Here is a 17,502-nt window from a genome sequence, read left to right on the forward strand (position 1 = left end):
CTCCTTTGGTACATAACACAAAAAAATAAAAAATATTCAATAGTAACTAATTATAGGGACTTCATTAAGACATAACTTTCATGTTTTTTTAAAGAGAGAAAAGGTGCCCTGAAAAGGGACCAGTTAATGGATTCAGTATGTCCGCCCTGAGCAGTTAGTCCATTTCTTGCGGGGTCCATGCAGGTTTGCAGTGCGCATCATCTCCTGTCTCAGTACTTGCACTTCTCATGGAATTGCTTCTCTCCCTGTTTTTTTCATTTGTCTCATTAGTCACACTGGCCTAATATATCCTAAATTAAGGAGGAATAAGCCAAATTTCAATTTCTAGGAATCATATATGACATGAATTCTATAGCACCACAAATACTTTCACCAGCAGCTATGTGGAAGAAAAAGAAATCATATTGCCTAGTTATGAGTTCTAGAATTGACAAACATTTGTTGAACGAATCAGAATAGTTAAAGTCAATAATCAACTTACTCATTCTTTAAGTGTTTACCTAGGCATTGGGATACCTCTGAATAAAATAAAGATCCCAACTCTCATGAAGCTTACATTTTCACGCGAAGGGAGATATAAATAAGCAATAAGCTTAAAAAATAAAGTAAATGTGATAGCAAGTCAGGTGATAAAACCATGGGAGAGAAGAAAAACAGCAGTGTGAGGGGTGTGGGTAAGGCATGGGGTCAGTGGCAATGATCCACACTACTCAGTGAGAAAAGATTTGAGCAGACTTGAAGGAGGAAGCCAAACGAATAGGGGAAAGAGTGTACCGGGCACAGCAGAGCTGTCCCAAGGCAGGTCTGTGCAGTGTGTCCAAGGAGCCTGGAGAGTCTGGAGTGAAGTGAGCCAGAGCACAACTAGAGGGAGATGCAGTCAGAGGTAGCCGGGCCGGGTTGTGGAGGGCCTATAGATTTTGTGAGGACCAGTCTTCCCTGTGAGTTAAAGGGCATTGTAGGATGTGGGGCTTTTTTAAACAGCTTTGTTGAGATATAATTCACCCCTTTGAAGTTTACAATTCAGTGGTTTTTAATATATTCACAAATATATGCATCCATTACCACAGTCAATTTTGGAGCATTTTCAGCACCTCCCCCCACCCAGCCCTAAGCAACCACAAATCTACTTTCTGCCTCTGTAGGTTTCATATAAATGGAACCATATAACATATAGTCTTTTGTGAGTGTCTCTTTAACTTAGTAAAATGTTTTCATGGTTCATCCATGTTGTAGCCTATATCAATACTTCATTTATTTTAATGGCTGAATAGTATTTTATTATGTGCATATACCATGTTTTCTTTATCCATTTGTCAGTGATGGACTTTTGAGTTGTTTCCACCTTTTGGCTGTTAGGATTAAAACATTTGTGTACAGTTTTTGTATGTATTATAGAGTTTGAAGAAGAACCATGACAGCCTACTTATATTTTAGCAGGATCGCACTGGCTATCAAAGCTAATATGAATTGAGAGAAGTATTACTTCTCTTAAATGTTCAAAGTGAACCTGCATTATTGTAAAACATTTAAAAAAGCAAGTTCCTAGATGTATTTCAATGAACTGTACCCATTATTTATTTACCTACTCTAGTTGCGGTTACTCTAGTTGTGTTTCTGATTCACATGATCCTACCTTGCAAATAAATGAGCATCCTGGTTTGGGTTTTGAGCTAGCTTACCTATCACTTCACAAGTTAATCAATATTAAAGAGTTCTAGTCCCTGCTGGCAGCAGTTGACACGTTAAGTTAGCTGTGTGAGCTGAGAGGCCAAGAAACAGATCCATGGGGATGGAATTGTTCTCCCAGTAGAAGGAATCCCTCTGCCTTCTCGAAATCCAGGCTAGCCGTGGAGAAGAAAAGGAGGAGGTGAATGTATTAGCCAACAGCGCTCTGTTGCCTGAGCCCCAACTAAACTGTAGGTGAAGAGAGCATCAGTCGTCACTGCTGTCAGTTCAGTGCTTCTTAAGACTTTTTTTTTTAGCCGGGACTGGTTTGGCTCAGGGGATAGAGCGTCGGCCTGCGGACTGAAAGGTCCCAGGTTCGATTCCGGCCAAGGACATGTACCTTGGTTATGGGCACATCCCCAGTGGGGGGGGTGCAAGAGGCAGCTGATCGATGAATCTCTCTCATTGATGTTTCTAACTTTCTATCCCTCTCTGTGAAAAATCAAGAAAAATATATATTTTTTAAAAAGGCTTTTTTTTAAATTTCTTCATTGATTAAGGTATTTCATATGTGTCCTTATCCACCCATCACCTTCCCCAAATCCCCCTCCCACTCATACACTCACCCCCTGTTGTCTGTGTCCATTTGACAAGGAGGAGGATGGATTCTGCTAGATTTAGAAGGTGACTCCAGATCAGCAATTCTCTCACAACAGATTCCTTTCAGGCCGGTAATAATGACTATACATCGTAGGTTCTGTAATACTACTGGATTCAGTAAAACCCACATTAGTTCTAAACCTGCACAATCATTAATGGTCCCATTTTTTCCTCCCACTTATTTTCTCTCTAAGTCACAAAGGCAAATGAAAAAAAGAGGCTTTCCCTCAAGTAATTCATGTTTATTTTATTTTAAAAATTCAACATAAAAGTTAAAACCACATAATACCACAACTCAAAGTTTACATTTGTTGCTATTTTGGCATATTTCCTTCTAATGTTTTTTCTTTACCTAAAGGTTTCTGAGTTTTGTTTCATGTTTTTGGCATAATTAGGATTTTAGTATCTATAGTTTTGTTTTTTTCATTGTTGTTGTTTAATATATATTTTATTGATTTTTTTTACAGAGAGTAAGGGAGAGGGACAGAGAGAAACATCGATGAGAGAGAAAAACATTGATCAGCTGCCTTCTGCACACCCGCCACTGGGGATGTACCCGCAACCAAGGTACATGCCCTTGACCGGAATCAAACCTGTGACCCTTCAGTCTGCAGGCCGATGCTCTATCCACTGAGCTGAACTGGTCTCGGCCAGTATCTATAGTTTTGTACTTGTTTTTCCCACTTGAAGTATATTGAGAACATTTTCCCATGTAATTAATAATTATTTAAAGTCATCTTAATGGCTATATAATTTCATTTTAAGAATGTCTTTAACCATTTCTATTGGACACATATTATTTACAATTCTGTTTGATATAAGTAATGCTGCAAAAAACATTTTGTATATTGATAAACCCTTGTCCCATCTCTGATTACTTCCGTAAGATAAAATATTGCTAGTAGATGTATAAATTGGTATAATAATTTCTGGAAAGCAATTTGACACTGTGTATGTATTCAAATATATAAGCTGGCTTCATGGCTCTTACTGCTGTTGAGGTTTTGTTAGTTTCTTGATTTTTAAAAAGCCCTGGCTCAGGTGATTAAGGAAGTGGTTAAATGACTGTAAACTTTTGTTAGAATCACCAAGTGATATACTTAAAATTGTAAATTTTATTGTCTATGAATTGTATATCCATTAAAAATTAAGCCCTAACTGGTTTGGCTCAGTGGATAGAGCATTGGCCTGCGGACTGAAGAGTCCCAGGTTCAATTCCGGTCAAGGGCACATTCCCAGGTTGCAGGCTCAGTCCCCTAAGGGTACATACAGGAGACAGTTGATTAATAATTCTCTCTTATCATTGATGTATCTATCTCTCTCCCTTTCTCTCTGAAATCAAAATTTTTTAAATTTTAAAAAAATTTAAAAAGCACTGTAGTACCAAGTGTAAAATATATAATTAATAATTTTTTAAGCCCTAGCTGGTTTGGTTCAGAGAGAGAGCATCAGCCTGGGGACTGAAGGGTCCTAGTTTCAGTTCTGGCCAAGGGCACATGCCTGGGTTGTGGGCTCCCCAGTGGGGGGCGTGTAGGAGGCAGCCAATCAATGATTCTCTCATCATTGATGTTTCTATATTTCTATCTTTCTCTCCCTTCCTTCCTAAAATCAATAAAATATATTTTTTAAAATAATAATTTAAGTTGATAATGTTTTGGATAAATGGGTTAAATCAAATATACTATTAAAATTAATTTTACAGCCCTGGCCAGTGTGGCTTAGTTGGTGAGTGTCATCCAGTCACCGAAAGGTCACCAGTTCAATCTGGTCAGGGCACAAGCCCAGGTTGTGGATTGATACTCTGATTGAGCTGGTTGAGGTAAATGCAGGAGGCAACTGATTGATGTTTCTCTCTTTGTTTCCCTCCCTCTCTTTCTCCTGGTTTCTCCCTCTCCCTTCCTCTCTTTCCTTCTCTCAAATCAATGAAAACATTTTTTAAAAAATTAATTTTATATATTTTTACCTTTTAATGTGGTTTTTAAAATTACTTAGCAGCTCAAATATGTGACTAATTTTGCATTTCTCTTGGGTAGTGCTTCTTTAACCCATTCAATTTCATTCAATTCTCATAGCAAGGTAAATATGTTTGTTATTATCATCAACCTAATTTTTCAGATGAGGAAATTGAGGTGTAGAGAAGCTAAGTACCTTGTCCAAAGATATAGAGCTAATAAGTGGTCAAGCTGAAACTGAACTCAGACCGTCTGTTTCTAGTCTCTGGATACCTAAGCACTCAGTTGAAATACTATTTTGGGAGAATTTAGCTATGATTTTTTAGAAATTCCTTATGTTTTTACCAAGTGGCCAGTATGTGATGCTTTCTGACTACTAGAAATACTGTAAATCAAAGCAGGAGAAAAATAGTAAGGAATCATTTAGTTTTGTTTTAAGATTTTTGCCACCCAAAGATAATTAAGGATGAGATTTAAGACAGTGTTGCTCTTTGAGTAAAAATTAACTTGATTAACTAGTGACGGCTGTTAGTTTCGTCACTACCTCAGATAATGGTAAGTGCTACAATAAGGCAATTCCCTCAAAGTCAGTCACAGTAATGTTTTTGTAGAGAATACAGTTTAGGGCTAAGGAAACAGTTGGAATTTTTATTTTCTCTAAGTAAACTTGAAGCTGGGAGGGGGCTGATGGATATTTTCAACAGGTACTTATAGATTTATACCTAAAGAGGTAACATTAGAAACTTGGACCTTCTCCTGTAACCACAAGTTGGTAGGATCTCTGAATTATTTATAGAAAAATTGGGATCCTGTGACAGAATTTGCATTTCAAAGGAAGAGGGATCCAGAGGAGACTCTTCACTTATGGACATTTCCGGATCAGTCTTGAAACTGCTGGAACCATCACCATCTTTGTAGAAATTTGGGGGGGGGGACGTTGACTTTCCTCCTGTAAACAGAATATTAGACATCATTGCAAGAGCTGTGAGGAGTGCATCACCTTCACTGGTGAGCATTTACTGAGTGTGATTATATATAAGGTTCTGTGCAAGGTGCTAGGAAGATGAAGACATTTTCTATATCTGTAAGGATCAATGTCTAATGGGAAAATGGGTATATAAATAAATCAGATGCTTCTGAAAATTTGAATTTAACCCATTCAAATATACATGTTTCTTTATTTTAATTTATTTGTGCACTGGAAAAGATAATAAAAATATCCATGCTGCTGTCATCCCATCATAGGAAATGTCAAATCTTGATGTACAGCCTCTTAGACCTTTTTCTATTAATGTATACACACATATCTATACTAATAAAAAGGGTAATATGCTAATTAGACTAGGTCGACCGGCCATCTTCTGGCGTCTGACTTCCTTCTGGACAAAGCCATGGTGGTGGGGACAAAGGCAAAGAGGGCAGTTGGGGAGAAATCAGGCTGGCAGGAGAGGGCAGTTAGGGGTGATCAGTCATGCAGGCAGAGGCAGTTAGGGCAATCAGGCAGGTAGGCAGGTGAGCAGTTAGGAGCCAGCGGTCCCAGATTGCGAGAGGGATGTTCCTGATTGGAGAAGGTCCAGGCGGGGCTTAGGGAACCCTCCCAGGGTGCACAAATTTCATGCACCAGGCCATTAGTCTTAATAAAAGGGAATATTCTATTCATGTACTTTCAATGAAAATACTTATATATGTCATGTTGAATAACTGAATAGTATTCTGTTGTCTGATTGTGCCACAATTTACATAACCAATTTTCAGTTTGTTGTTCACTCAACAAATACTTATTGAGTACCTACTGTATTCCAAGAGCTATCTTGAGACTAGATATACAGTGGTAAACAAAACAGATATTGTTAGATATTCATTGTTTATAATTTTTCTCTCTTACCAACAGTGCTGTACTAAACATCATTTATATATGTACTTACATATGCTTTATACATACGTTCAATTGTTCAGTTGTTCACTTGTCCAGTTGTTCACTTGGGATGATAATAATTGAGCATATTCTGTATTTTAGACAGTCTGTTGGCTTTGTTACATATATTATCTCATTTAAACTTCATGATCCAAGAGGTGATATTGTTTTGATCCCAATTTTCAAATGGAGAAACTGAAACATGGAGAAATTATGTAATTTGCCTGAAGTCATAGAGCAAGGAAGTGCAATATGACTGGAATTCAAGCTAAAATTTGGCTGATCCGAGATTTCATGCACCACTAGCACTTGTTGAGATGAAATTGCTGCAACACTTTGAAGATGCTACATGACCAGGGTGCTAGCCAGAAAAGTTTCACCAGTTTATGCCTTCACACCTTGCCCTTGCCAACACTGAGGTTAGCTGCTCCTGATTCTTAACAACCTGAAGTTTAAAAAATCATCTATTTGTATGGAAAAGGTTAGTTTCCAAAGTTTACTTCAACTCACATGCAGAGAAAAAACACACAGATAAACTGTGTGAAACTAAAAGAAGAGACCAATAAAGAAGAGAGTCAGAAAGAAAAGAGACTCAAAGATACTGTTTCAAAGCAGCCTCCAGCTCCAGATTGCAGGCCGTGGGGCACTGACCTCCTCCTGTCCCTAGTTCAGGGATAGACCCCCCCACCCCAACAGTCATGCCATCTAATGCCCCCTTTTCTTTCATTTAAGCTGGTTCAATAGGTTTCTGTTTCTTGCGGCCAGAATGTTGCATTTTAGGGAAATGTTCTCATCGCTTAACAAGTTTGCAGGATATGCCTTTTGTTCTGTGAGACCCAATACAGCATTTGCATTTTTGTTTCAGGTTTTGTTGAGTTAAACAAAGTTAAAAATGGAAGGAAGGAAAAGCTCAAAAGTGCTGTGTAGTGATGCAAAAGTGACTCGTTTACTTTTTTATTTCCTATATTATCTACATTCCTATTTTTTTTTTATGATCACAAAAAATGTTCTACAGATTTTTAAGTCAGTAAAGTGATGCCACTGGGGTTGTTACGTAGTAAAGGAGCGAGCTGATTAGCCTCAGCACAGCCCTGAGTTGCCGTTCCTCTCCCAAAACTATTACCTTCCCCGCCAGGCCAGGACATGTCCTCTTCCACTCGGCTATCATGAGAGCTTCTGGGCTCCAAATGGACCTGTTATTTAAGAATCACCTTCTGATACTCTTTAGTCTTTTAAGAGGCAGTGCAGCATAGCAGTTCAGAGCACAGGCTCCAGTTTTGCCACGTGTCTGTGTGTATGACCTTAGGCAAGTTTTTCTGTGCCTCAGTTTTCTGTGAAATGGCGGTGATCATAGCTTCTATTGTGATGTTTGGATGGTCAATATATAAAAAGCTTAGAGAAGAATCTGGCACAGGGTAAGCACTCAATAAGACTACTTGCTGCTGCTGCCATTATTATTAAATCTGGGGAAATAAAGTATAAAAGATTGGCTATTCATCATCAGTACCTGTGTCATCATCCATACTTCACTTTCAGTTCACACAGTTCAGGAGCAGAATTATATTAGTGTCCTAAGTATGAATATACTGGGGCAGTGGTAAAACTTGCTGTGAAGATGGTCCAGTTGCCAGATGATGATCATGATCTGTGAGGAGAAAAGTTTTGAGTAGCTCAATTCCCATTAGTGCTCACTTATAACTTCCCCTCTGAGGCCCCCACAGTCAGTGCCTCTAGAATTCATAGACTTGTGTAGAGTCATTGGCATCCAAGGCTTTCTACAGTGAGGTTATTTGGGGCTTTGTTTCTTGAACTTTTTAAAATGATGGTTACCATTCTATTCCTGTAGTTGTGGTTGCTCTGACTAATTGACATGGTCTCAAAAGTTTGCAGGGTTGAGAAAGTACGTCTGTAGCTCTTTTTATTCTCAGACAATAATCTCCTTTCAGAATCTGGGTAACCAATAGTGCAGGCAATTTATACCCGAGGAATGAATCTCTTGCCCTGTGGACCATGAGGGTAATCCTTTCTGCTCACATGATACCCCAATGAATGTTGTATGCACAGTGCTGGGAACATGCAGAATCCTATTGGTTGCTCTCCCCCCTGTTCTTGTGGGAGAGGAAATAGGCCAAGGGCTGTATTTGTTTTGCTTTGCTTTGCTTTTTGTTTTTTCAGGCATCCAGTACTAAGGTGGGAACCGGGATAGAGCAGCTTCATTTCCTAATAGGCAGTTACATTGTTTGTATGAAAGTGTCACAGGATAAAATAACCTCAGTGAAATTGTTTATAATCAAGGAACTGTTTTATATCTTTATCCAGGCACAAAATGAACATGATACATCTTTTGAAGTATCTGTTCTCCCCAATTAGTTGGGGAGATTTTCAAGGACAGAATTAAATAATTTAACTGATAAGTACCTTAAAATATGTTTATCTCAAAATGTAAAAGCTTCCTTTATAAAAAATAGATAAAATTGTTTTTAAAACAAAATACCAGACCACAAAGAAAGATGTAAACTGTGAACCAATTTGGACTATACCCTCAGATTAATAAATTCACTCTCTTCTGTTGTTAGGGGGTTTTTAGGTGCAAAAATTTGAGCAGTGTTAATATATGCAAGTTAAATAAAATGTGTCCTAAATAGAAATAATTAATTCTGGCAGAGCACTCAGGAAATGCTTCACAGAGGAGACAGCGTTTGAGCTAGACCTTAAAGAATACGTTGGGCCGAAACCGGTTTGGCTCAATGGATAGAGCGTCAGCTTGGGGACCTAAAGGTTCCGGGTTTGATTCCGGTCAAGGGCACGTACCTTGGTTGCGGGCACATCCCCAGTAGGAGGTGTGCAAGAGGCAGCTGATCGATGACTCTCTCTCATCAATGTTTCTAACTCTCTATCTCTCTCCCTTCCTCTCTGTACAAAATCAATAAAATATATTAAAAAAAAAAAAAAAAAGAATACGTTGGGTTTCCATAGGAAGAAAGAGCAATCAGGGCTGAGGAAACAGCATACTTAAGGACAAGAGGGAGGAAATGGTACAACATATTTGAGAAATAATGGGAAATAAAGTAGAAATCAGTAAGGAGCAGGATGATCTCTCTACCAAAACCGCCCCGAGTGCTTTCAGACATAGAATGACAACCTTTTCCCTTGTTTCTGGTAAATTTGCTGTCAGATATTTAGGAAAAGTTAAGGGACACTTAAACTGGGTCTTAACTTCTTAAAAAATAATCTGATACATGTATTCATTCATCAGATACTTAACATCTAGTTTTTACTGAGGGTACACAGATCAAGGAGGTACCACTCAGATGTGCACTAATTGTTAAGAGAAGCCATTAGAAGAGAACTTCAACAGCTCCCCCTTCTGCTACTACCCTCTGCCTTTCTTCAGGTCAAAATGGTGAAAGCTTCCAGCTACACCAGCCCTTCCCCTGAGCACCAGATCCCATCCCCTCCCTCCAAGACGTGACTCCAAACCCCCTCCTCTCTCCTGCACCGGTTTTTCTCCCTCTATCTGACCATTCACACAAGGATAGAAGCGTGCTGTTTCCCATCTTTAAAACCCCTCTGTAACGGTGTTCACAGCCCCCATTGCACTCTAAGGGCAGCCCCGCCTCTCTCTCACCAAGCTCCAGTCCAAGGAGAAGGGGCTAAGTAAAGAGGGCTCTGTAGCGTGGCTCCCACAAAGCAGACTGCCCGCAAACTGACCGGTAGTAAAGCACCAGGGAAACAATTACCAAAGCCGCTAGCAAGAGTGCACCCTCTACTGGAGGGGTAAAGAAACCTCATCGTTACAGGCCTGGTACCTTGGCACTTCGTGAAATTGAAACTTACATAATCTTGTTAACCAATGTCACCCCCAATACATTTTTTAAAAATTGCAATAAGAGAAGTCTGAAACCATATTGTCTGGGTGTGAATCCCACTTTCAAGATGTAAGACCTTGACTTCTCTGTGCCTCAATTTCTTCATAAAGTGCGGTAGTTTCTATCTCATGAGAACAGTACCTCACATACAGTGATATGTGTTTGCCGTTATTATTATTGTTGTGTTATGATTATTATACTAGAGGCCTAGTGCACGACATTTGTGCACTGGGGAGGGGGGTTCCCTCAGCCCAGCCTGCGCCCTCTTGCAGTCTGGGGCCCCTTGGGGGATGTCCACTAAGTGGCTCTGAAAACTGAAGGAGTGGAAATTGAGAGTTTTCAGTATTTAAGCTGTGAAAAGTTTTACCCTCTCCTCCACTCACCCACTCCCATATTCCAGGATCTCTAGCTAAGTATTTGGTTGTAATTAGAGGCCTCATTTCTCCATTAAAGCAAATATCTTGAGTTTTTCTTCTCATTGTTTTCCTGAAAGTCTTTTTCTACTTTCCTGCTTATCAGAAATTCTGCTCTTTTCTTCTTCTTCACTGTAGCACTCTTCAGATTTGAGTCTTGATTCCTTTGGTATCTTTGGTATAAGAAGAAACTCACATGTAATTTCTATCTGTGGAATATGGCAGGGGAAAAAGAGGAAGAAATAGACATAATTTTGTCTTGTTAAAATATATAGCTTTGCCAAAACCGGTTTGGCTCAGTGGATAGAGCATCGGCCTGCAGACTGAAGGGTCCCTGGTTCGATTCCAATCAGGGGCATGTACCTTGATTGCGGGTGTATCCCCGGTGGGGGGTGTGCAGGAGGCAGCTGGTTGGTGATTCTCTCTCGTCGATGTTTCTAATTCTCTATCCCTCTCTCTTCCTCTCTGTAAAAAATCAATAAAAAAATATATTTTTAAATATATATATATAGTTTTGTTTAGGGACACAGTTGTTCAGCCCAATTACTTTAGTAATTAAATTTTAAACTCCTATAAGTGTTAGTCCCTAGTCCCTTACAAAGACTTAAAAGTGAAACTTGTTTTTTCATGTGTGGTGCAAGACTTTTTTCTGAGGTTGACTTTTTAAAATCAGGGCTTTTGTCTGCCCACCTTCCTTCTTTCCATCTTGTTGGGAAAGCACCCTTGATGACGGCACAAACTAAGACAAGCAATGGCATTAGTCCCCCAGGTTAGCTCTTGGCCCATCTCTGTTTATACCACGCCTCCCACTGAATTGTGGTTGTGAGTCTGTCTCTGACTGAGAGCACATTCAAGGAAGGAACCACAAGTGTTCATTGTCCGCCTTAGCTCAGTGCCTACTTCTTAACAGATGCACAGGAAACACTTGTTAAATTGAATTGAGTGGAATTGAATTGGATTACAGTACCAGAGGAGAAAGGACTTTCTTTAGAAAAATTTTTATTGATTTTAGAGAGGAAGGGAGAAGGAAAAAGAGAGAGACGGGGCAGGGGTGGGAGAGTAGGGAAGAGAAAGAAATATTGATTGCCACTTGTATGTGCCTTGACTGGACATCTAACCTGCAACCCAGGTATGTGCCCTGACCAGAATTGAACCCATAATCCCTCAGTGCACGGACGGCGCTCCAACCAACTGAACCACACTGGCCAGGACTGGAAAAGGAGATTTTTGAGTTTGCTTTTTAAGTGAGACTGATTTAAAACAACCCTGGAAAAGAAAAGCATTTTTGTTGTTGTTTTTAAGCATAGTCTAAATTTGGGTACAGAAAGCAATATGTTCATCGCCTGTAATTGTTAAAGCATTCTGCAGTGACTCACCAAAGTCCTCAAATAGATACTTTTTGAAAAGCAACAATGGCCCTAGGAAACAAAATTAGGCTTGGGAAATACAAATAATGTTTTCTCTGCAGTCAAGAATGTGGGGTCTTGTTGATACACAGGGGAGGATCTTTAAGTATGATTTCAGGAATGCTACTCCTTTCCTTAGACTTGCATAGTCTGAAGAGAAGCAGGGATCACCTAATAGATCCCTATAGTGTTTCCCAGCACGTATGTTTCATTCTCACTAAAAGTCATTTTCTGATCTCCAAGCATCTCTCGTCCAACTGGCCAAAAAGCCAGGCCAGAGAGGGAGGGTGCCTGCATTCAGTAGAGAAATCACTTTAGCTTCTACTCCTTTCCCTCTGCTTCACCATTGTGTTTCTTTTGCAAACAAGTTTGGAATTTAAATCCTCTAAGGTCAGACTCTTCCAGGTTTAAGACTACAAACCAATGATAATAACAAGGTACCGGGTCACTCCTCCAACCTTCCGTCTACTATAGATCTGTCTCCTGAGAGTGAGTCCCACACACTTAAAAATACTGCCCCAAGACGTGTATCATAAAGAAGGCTCTCTTGCCAATGGGTAACGATTTTAATTTGTTTCTTCAGCATACCTTTATTGAGTACCTTCTAGGTGTCAGCGCTGTATTAAGCCCTGGAGACCCAAGCAGAGCAAGTCTTAGTTCCACCCTAAGGAGCGACAGTCCCACCCTATTTTGCTAACAGTAATATGGAGAGTACCTCGTTCATATTAATACAGCGTTAACACAGCACGAGGGCAAAGTGATCATCATGATGGGCACGATTAGTTCAGCATGAAGGAGTTTGGGAAGGTTTCACAGAAATGGGGCCTTTTGCTCCTCAGCCTTAAAGGATCATAAGGATTTCACCGGACAGAGAAGAATAGTCTATCCTTTTGGACATGGGATATAATGGCAAAACATAAGGTATGAAAGCTCATGACATGTTTCAGGAACAGTGAGAGGTTGAGCATGGATGGGCGTAGGCTGCACGGTGGGAGATGGAACCAGACATGGGAAATGCTTCCTTCCCTTTTCCCTGGAGTAACCTCCAACCTGCTGGTCAGTTTCCTAGAGGAAGTTCTGTCTTCCGGACTGCACAGCCGAAGCAAGGAGAGCGCTCACGTTACCTCCAGGTCAGCAAGCAGAAGGTGAAGCGGTGATGGCGAGGCGAGGAGACCGGCGCAGCTTCTGGCCTCGCTGCAGGCTCTCGCACGGTCCAGGAGCATCGGAGAAGAGCTTGGGTTTTGTGCTTGTTCTTATAACCCATCTCCAGGCAGCCTGCTGGTTCCTGAACTATTGGCACAGACACCAAGACTCCCAGTAATGAGTTGCGAATAAGTCTGAGCCCTTCCCAGTCCACTTTTCTCATGGTTTCTTTATCAAATAAATGTATTCCTTGTATTTAATAGCACAATCACTTCTGTTTCTGATGAATTTTGTTGGATCTTACTTGACAAAAAGGGTTGAGAAAGCTTGAAAGAGTTTGTAAAAGTAACCATTTGGTGTACACACTGCACACTCTCTCTCCTCTTGACCCCTTTTATTTTTCATTAACCACATTCCTGCACAAGTCATTTCTGAAAACTCATCATGTTTCTGTAGAGAGCCATCCAAAAATTGTCCCTACATTGCAATCTTCTGTGGCCCTGAGAAACCACGTGTGACTGCAATAAAAAGCCGTTTTGTGGAAAGATACAAGTGATTTGTTTTTGTTTCTTGGGGGTTAATAACTATGTATGGGAATTCATAAGCTATGGCATGAGCTCGCTTTACACCAAATATGGAGAAGGCGCTGCCTCTACACAAAGCATATTTACAGTGTGTCAAGGCAAATAATAAATTCTGGTGTCAGTTTCACTTCTCTTTTTTTTTTTTAAATATATTTTATTGATTTTCTACAGAGAGGAAGAGAGAGGGATAGAGAATTAGAAACACCGATGAGAGAGAATTATCGATCAGCTGCCTCTTGCACCCCCACACTGGAGATGTGCTTGCAGCCAAGGTACATGCCCTTGACCGGAATCGAACCTGGGACCTTTCAGTCCGCAGGCTGACGCTCTATCCACTGAGCCAAACCGGTTTCGGCAGTTTCACTTCTCTTGAAAGCAATGGAATGTGATGCTATTAATGCCAGGAAATTATGGCATCCTCAAACCACAGCAAAAATACCACAGCATAATCCCGCCCTGGTTCTCTGTGAGTCTTTCATATTTTTTACCTTTCCTTTATTTGATAAGCATCCCCAGGCATCAGGAAGATAGCCAGCACTCCAATCTGATTCACAGTAATGTGGCTTTGGGAATGTCATTTAGTCTGTGGCTCAATTTCCTTATATATAAAACGGGTAATCAAGTACCTTCCTCGTAGTATTGTAAGGATTAGATGAGATGAGATAATACATATAAAGCACTTAGAGCATCTAAACACTAAATGAAATTAATAATAGTAGATACAATTGATTCTCAAAATTGGGGGTACAAAACCACACAAAATGATTGACAACCCTCCTTCTGCAGTAATTAGCGGTTTCTTTACCTTACACTCATGTGGAGCCCTAGGCCTTTATTTTAAATTCATATTATAGCTAAGAGCTAAGATCTAAATTGTTTTTTGTAGTTGTTGCAGTTTATTTAGGTACTTTTAAAAAATTCTTCATGCTTTTTTAAAATATTTTTTTTCTTGATTTCAGAGAGGGAGATAGAAACAAAAATGATGAGAATGGCTGGTTGCCTTCTCTACACCCCCTACTGGGGATCGAGGCTGCAACCCAGGCATGTGCTGATGGGGAATCGGCAAACCATCATCTCCTGGCTCTTAGGTTGATGCTCAACCACTGAGCCACACTGGCCCGGTAAGGTCCTATATGCTTTTAATGAGCTCTCTTCCATAGTCAGAACCCCTATGTCCCATTTAGTCTACAAAAGCCAAAGTACTTATTTTTATCTAAACAAATGTTTTGATAATAGTTCCTGTCAGTAAACTTGCAGGCAGCAATTCACGAGTCCTTATCTCTGATAGCTCCCTTCTCTCTCCCTTGTGTGGAGTTACTCATAAACTAGTTGAAGAATAAAGCTACTGGCAGTTGTGTCTTATCCGTGGCGATGCAGAAAAGGAGGTAACGCCATCAAGTCCTCCCAGTATCTTATCTCCACTGAAGAGAAACTGGCTTGAGTTATTTTTGTGATCTGTGTGTGTGGTAGAGTCGAGTTCACTGAGAAGATGCTATGAATATGTGTAAAGGAACCCAGAAATTCTTTTTTTTAATAATATATTTTATTGATTTTCTACAGAGAGGAATAGAGAGAGTCATCAATCAACTGCCTCCTGCACACCCCCCACCGGGGATGCGCCCACATCCAAGGTACATGCCCCTGACCAGAATCGAACCTGGGACCCTTCAGTCCACAGGCTGACGCTCTATCCACTGAGCCAAACCGGTTTCAGCCAGAAATTCTTACTCTGAAATTTCTCTCTTAAGAATTGGTCTTTGGAAATAACCACAATTCATAGATCCCAATTCTAGTGCCATGAGGTCTACCTGGCTAGAGAAGTCAGCTTGAAGAACAGTTCAAAGAGTATGGAACATGGAAAGAGGGATGAGTAACAGGACAAAGGGACACAGAGTAAGGGGAGGTAGGGGGACAATAATGAGGCAGTGCAGGAATGAGAGAGAGAAAGAGAGAGAGAGAGAGAGAGAGAGAGAGAGAGAGAGAGAGAGAGCGCGCGCGCGCAGATTTATGTAACATCTTAAGGAGCAGATAGGCAGGGAAGGCTCTCCAGCCCACATGCATCTGTTCTGTAATCTGAAAATTACTTGGGAGGGTTTTGGTATTTCAGCCGTCCTTCTCTCTGGCTGATGTTCCACAAAGCTCCCGCTCCTGTCTTAGGCAGCATACCACGACCCTAGGGCCTCACAGATAGGAGGCACTCAAATATTAGTTGACCAAAATGAGGGCAAATAAGAAGATAGGGCAAGTCATGAATTACTTTCCCACCATAAACCAGAATCTATTGAAACTCTAAATCCAAACCACTTAGATCCAAGCCCTCCAAAGATCATACAAGGTTCATTTTCTCACCAGATCACGGGGGTATTTTGCTGCTTTATTTATGATGATCTCCTGGACTTTCCCATTCTTTTAAAATCACTTTGTAAAAATAGAAGGTGGGAAAGATGACGGGAAGGAGGAAAGAATGGTGGGAAGGGAAGAGGTGTGAGTACAAAACCTAAACAGACTGGATTTTAACCCACTTAGCCAGTACCTTGCTGTGTAGTAAGTTAGTTGATTTGCATGTCCTTCTTTGTTCCATATACCTCACAAGGTAGCACTAAATATTTACAGAAATAACATATAAGAGCACTATACCAGTCTAATACAGAGGAGTTAATTAGTATGGTACATGAAAAGCAGTGAAGAGGGATATTATTGGATTAGGGGGTAAGGGAGCATTGGGAAAAGAGAGAAGTCCCCCTCCTTCATTTGACAGATACCAGAAAAAGCGAAGACCTAGCCACTTCTCAAACCACAAACTTGGCCAACAGCTTTATCTTGAGCCATGTCTGGGTAAAGAGTTCTTCCTTTTCCCCCCTCTGTGCCAGGCCTTCATTTTTGTGGTTATTGTGCCTACCATATGCCAGGCAATGTGTTGGTTAGCTTACTGTTATTCAATAAGTAGCCTAGAGGGCAATACTTTTCTGTTCGAAAGACTTCCACATGTCACCTCAGATACTGTCCTGGCTCTCCTTGTGGATGGAAATGGCATCCTCATCCCTCATATTTAATATGTGAAGCAACTGAGGCCTAAAGAAATTCAGCTGCTTTGCCCAAAGGCCTCAGGGCAGTGATGAAACCAGTATCCAAACCTAGGTTTCCTGGCTTCCTCTTCCCCTTCACCATGTCCTGGGAAAACAAGTTATTAAGAAGTTGGTCAGCTCCGAGGCAAATGGGATGAAGGAGGGATTCCAGGTGTGGGCATCCTGTGGGCATGGAGCCCTTCCCTCCAATGAGGTAGCCCGGGTGGGGTGTTCCATGTGAGAGAGACCTGGGGCTAGTTCAAGCCATCGAATACAACAGATTACACTTTAGAGAGAGTTCTATTCCTCCCAACACTCTCAGTGTGTGTGTCTGCAAACCGCTCAGCCATTCTGGGTCTCCCTTCCCGTGTGCCATGGAGATCATAACATTCTCAGGGTGATTCTCCTGAGCCACAGGCTCACGGAAGGCCTGCAGCCTTGCAAACTGGAGGAAGTGTCTATGAGTATTAACTCTCTCCCCACAGCGGGGCCCCTACACACGGATACCCTCCGAAGCATAAAACTTTTTTCCCATCCTCCGACCTGCCCAGGCCGCTGTCTCCACCACCTGGGGATGTGACTTCCGGGCGCCAGCTGTGGGTGACGCGCCCTGCCAGCTGGAGCGCTTGTTTTTGTGCGGGGTTGGGAGGGAGCCGTCCAGATCTGGGTTATCCCCGCACCTCTCTGTCTCTGTTATCCGCCCCATCCGCCTCCCGGTCTCCCCGGCCAGGTCCCACGCCAGGTCCACCGGGTCTGTCTGTCCCGGGTCTGTGGGTCTCACTCTCCCTCCGTCTGAGTCTGGGTCCCGGGCGGCGGGGTTTGGGTCTGTC

At 41.2% G+C, this 17,502-nt stretch overlaps 1 protein-coding gene across 3 annotated transcripts in view; it reads left to right on the forward strand.

The window, feature by feature from the left end:
* Positions 1-13,572, forward strand: part of VPS45 (vacuolar protein sorting 45 homolog) — a 40,223-nt gene extending 26,651 nt beyond the window's left edge. For 2 of the 3 annotated variants that reach the window (XM_036441870.2, XM_036441868.2), the window contains one exon: positions 6,295-7,682. In XM_036441870.2, coding sequence (XP_036297763.1) covers positions 6,295-6,391 — 97 coding nt within the window. In that variant the 3' untranslated portion in view covers positions 6,392-7,682. Of the gene's footprint in view, positions 1-6,294; positions 7,683-12,941 lie in introns of those variants that run through there. The other variant, XM_036441869.2, reaches the window with a different exon arrangement.
* Positions 13,573-17,502: the final 3,930 nt, after the last annotated feature.

This window comes from Pipistrellus kuhlii, unplaced genomic scaffold (assembly GCF_014108245.1).
Source record: "Pipistrellus kuhlii isolate mPipKuh1 unplaced genomic scaffold, mPipKuh1.p scaffold_m20_p_18, whole genome shotgun sequence".
In the NCBI taxonomy this organism is placed as follows: domain Eukaryota; kingdom Metazoa; phylum Chordata; class Mammalia; order Chiroptera; family Vespertilionidae; genus Pipistrellus; species Pipistrellus kuhlii.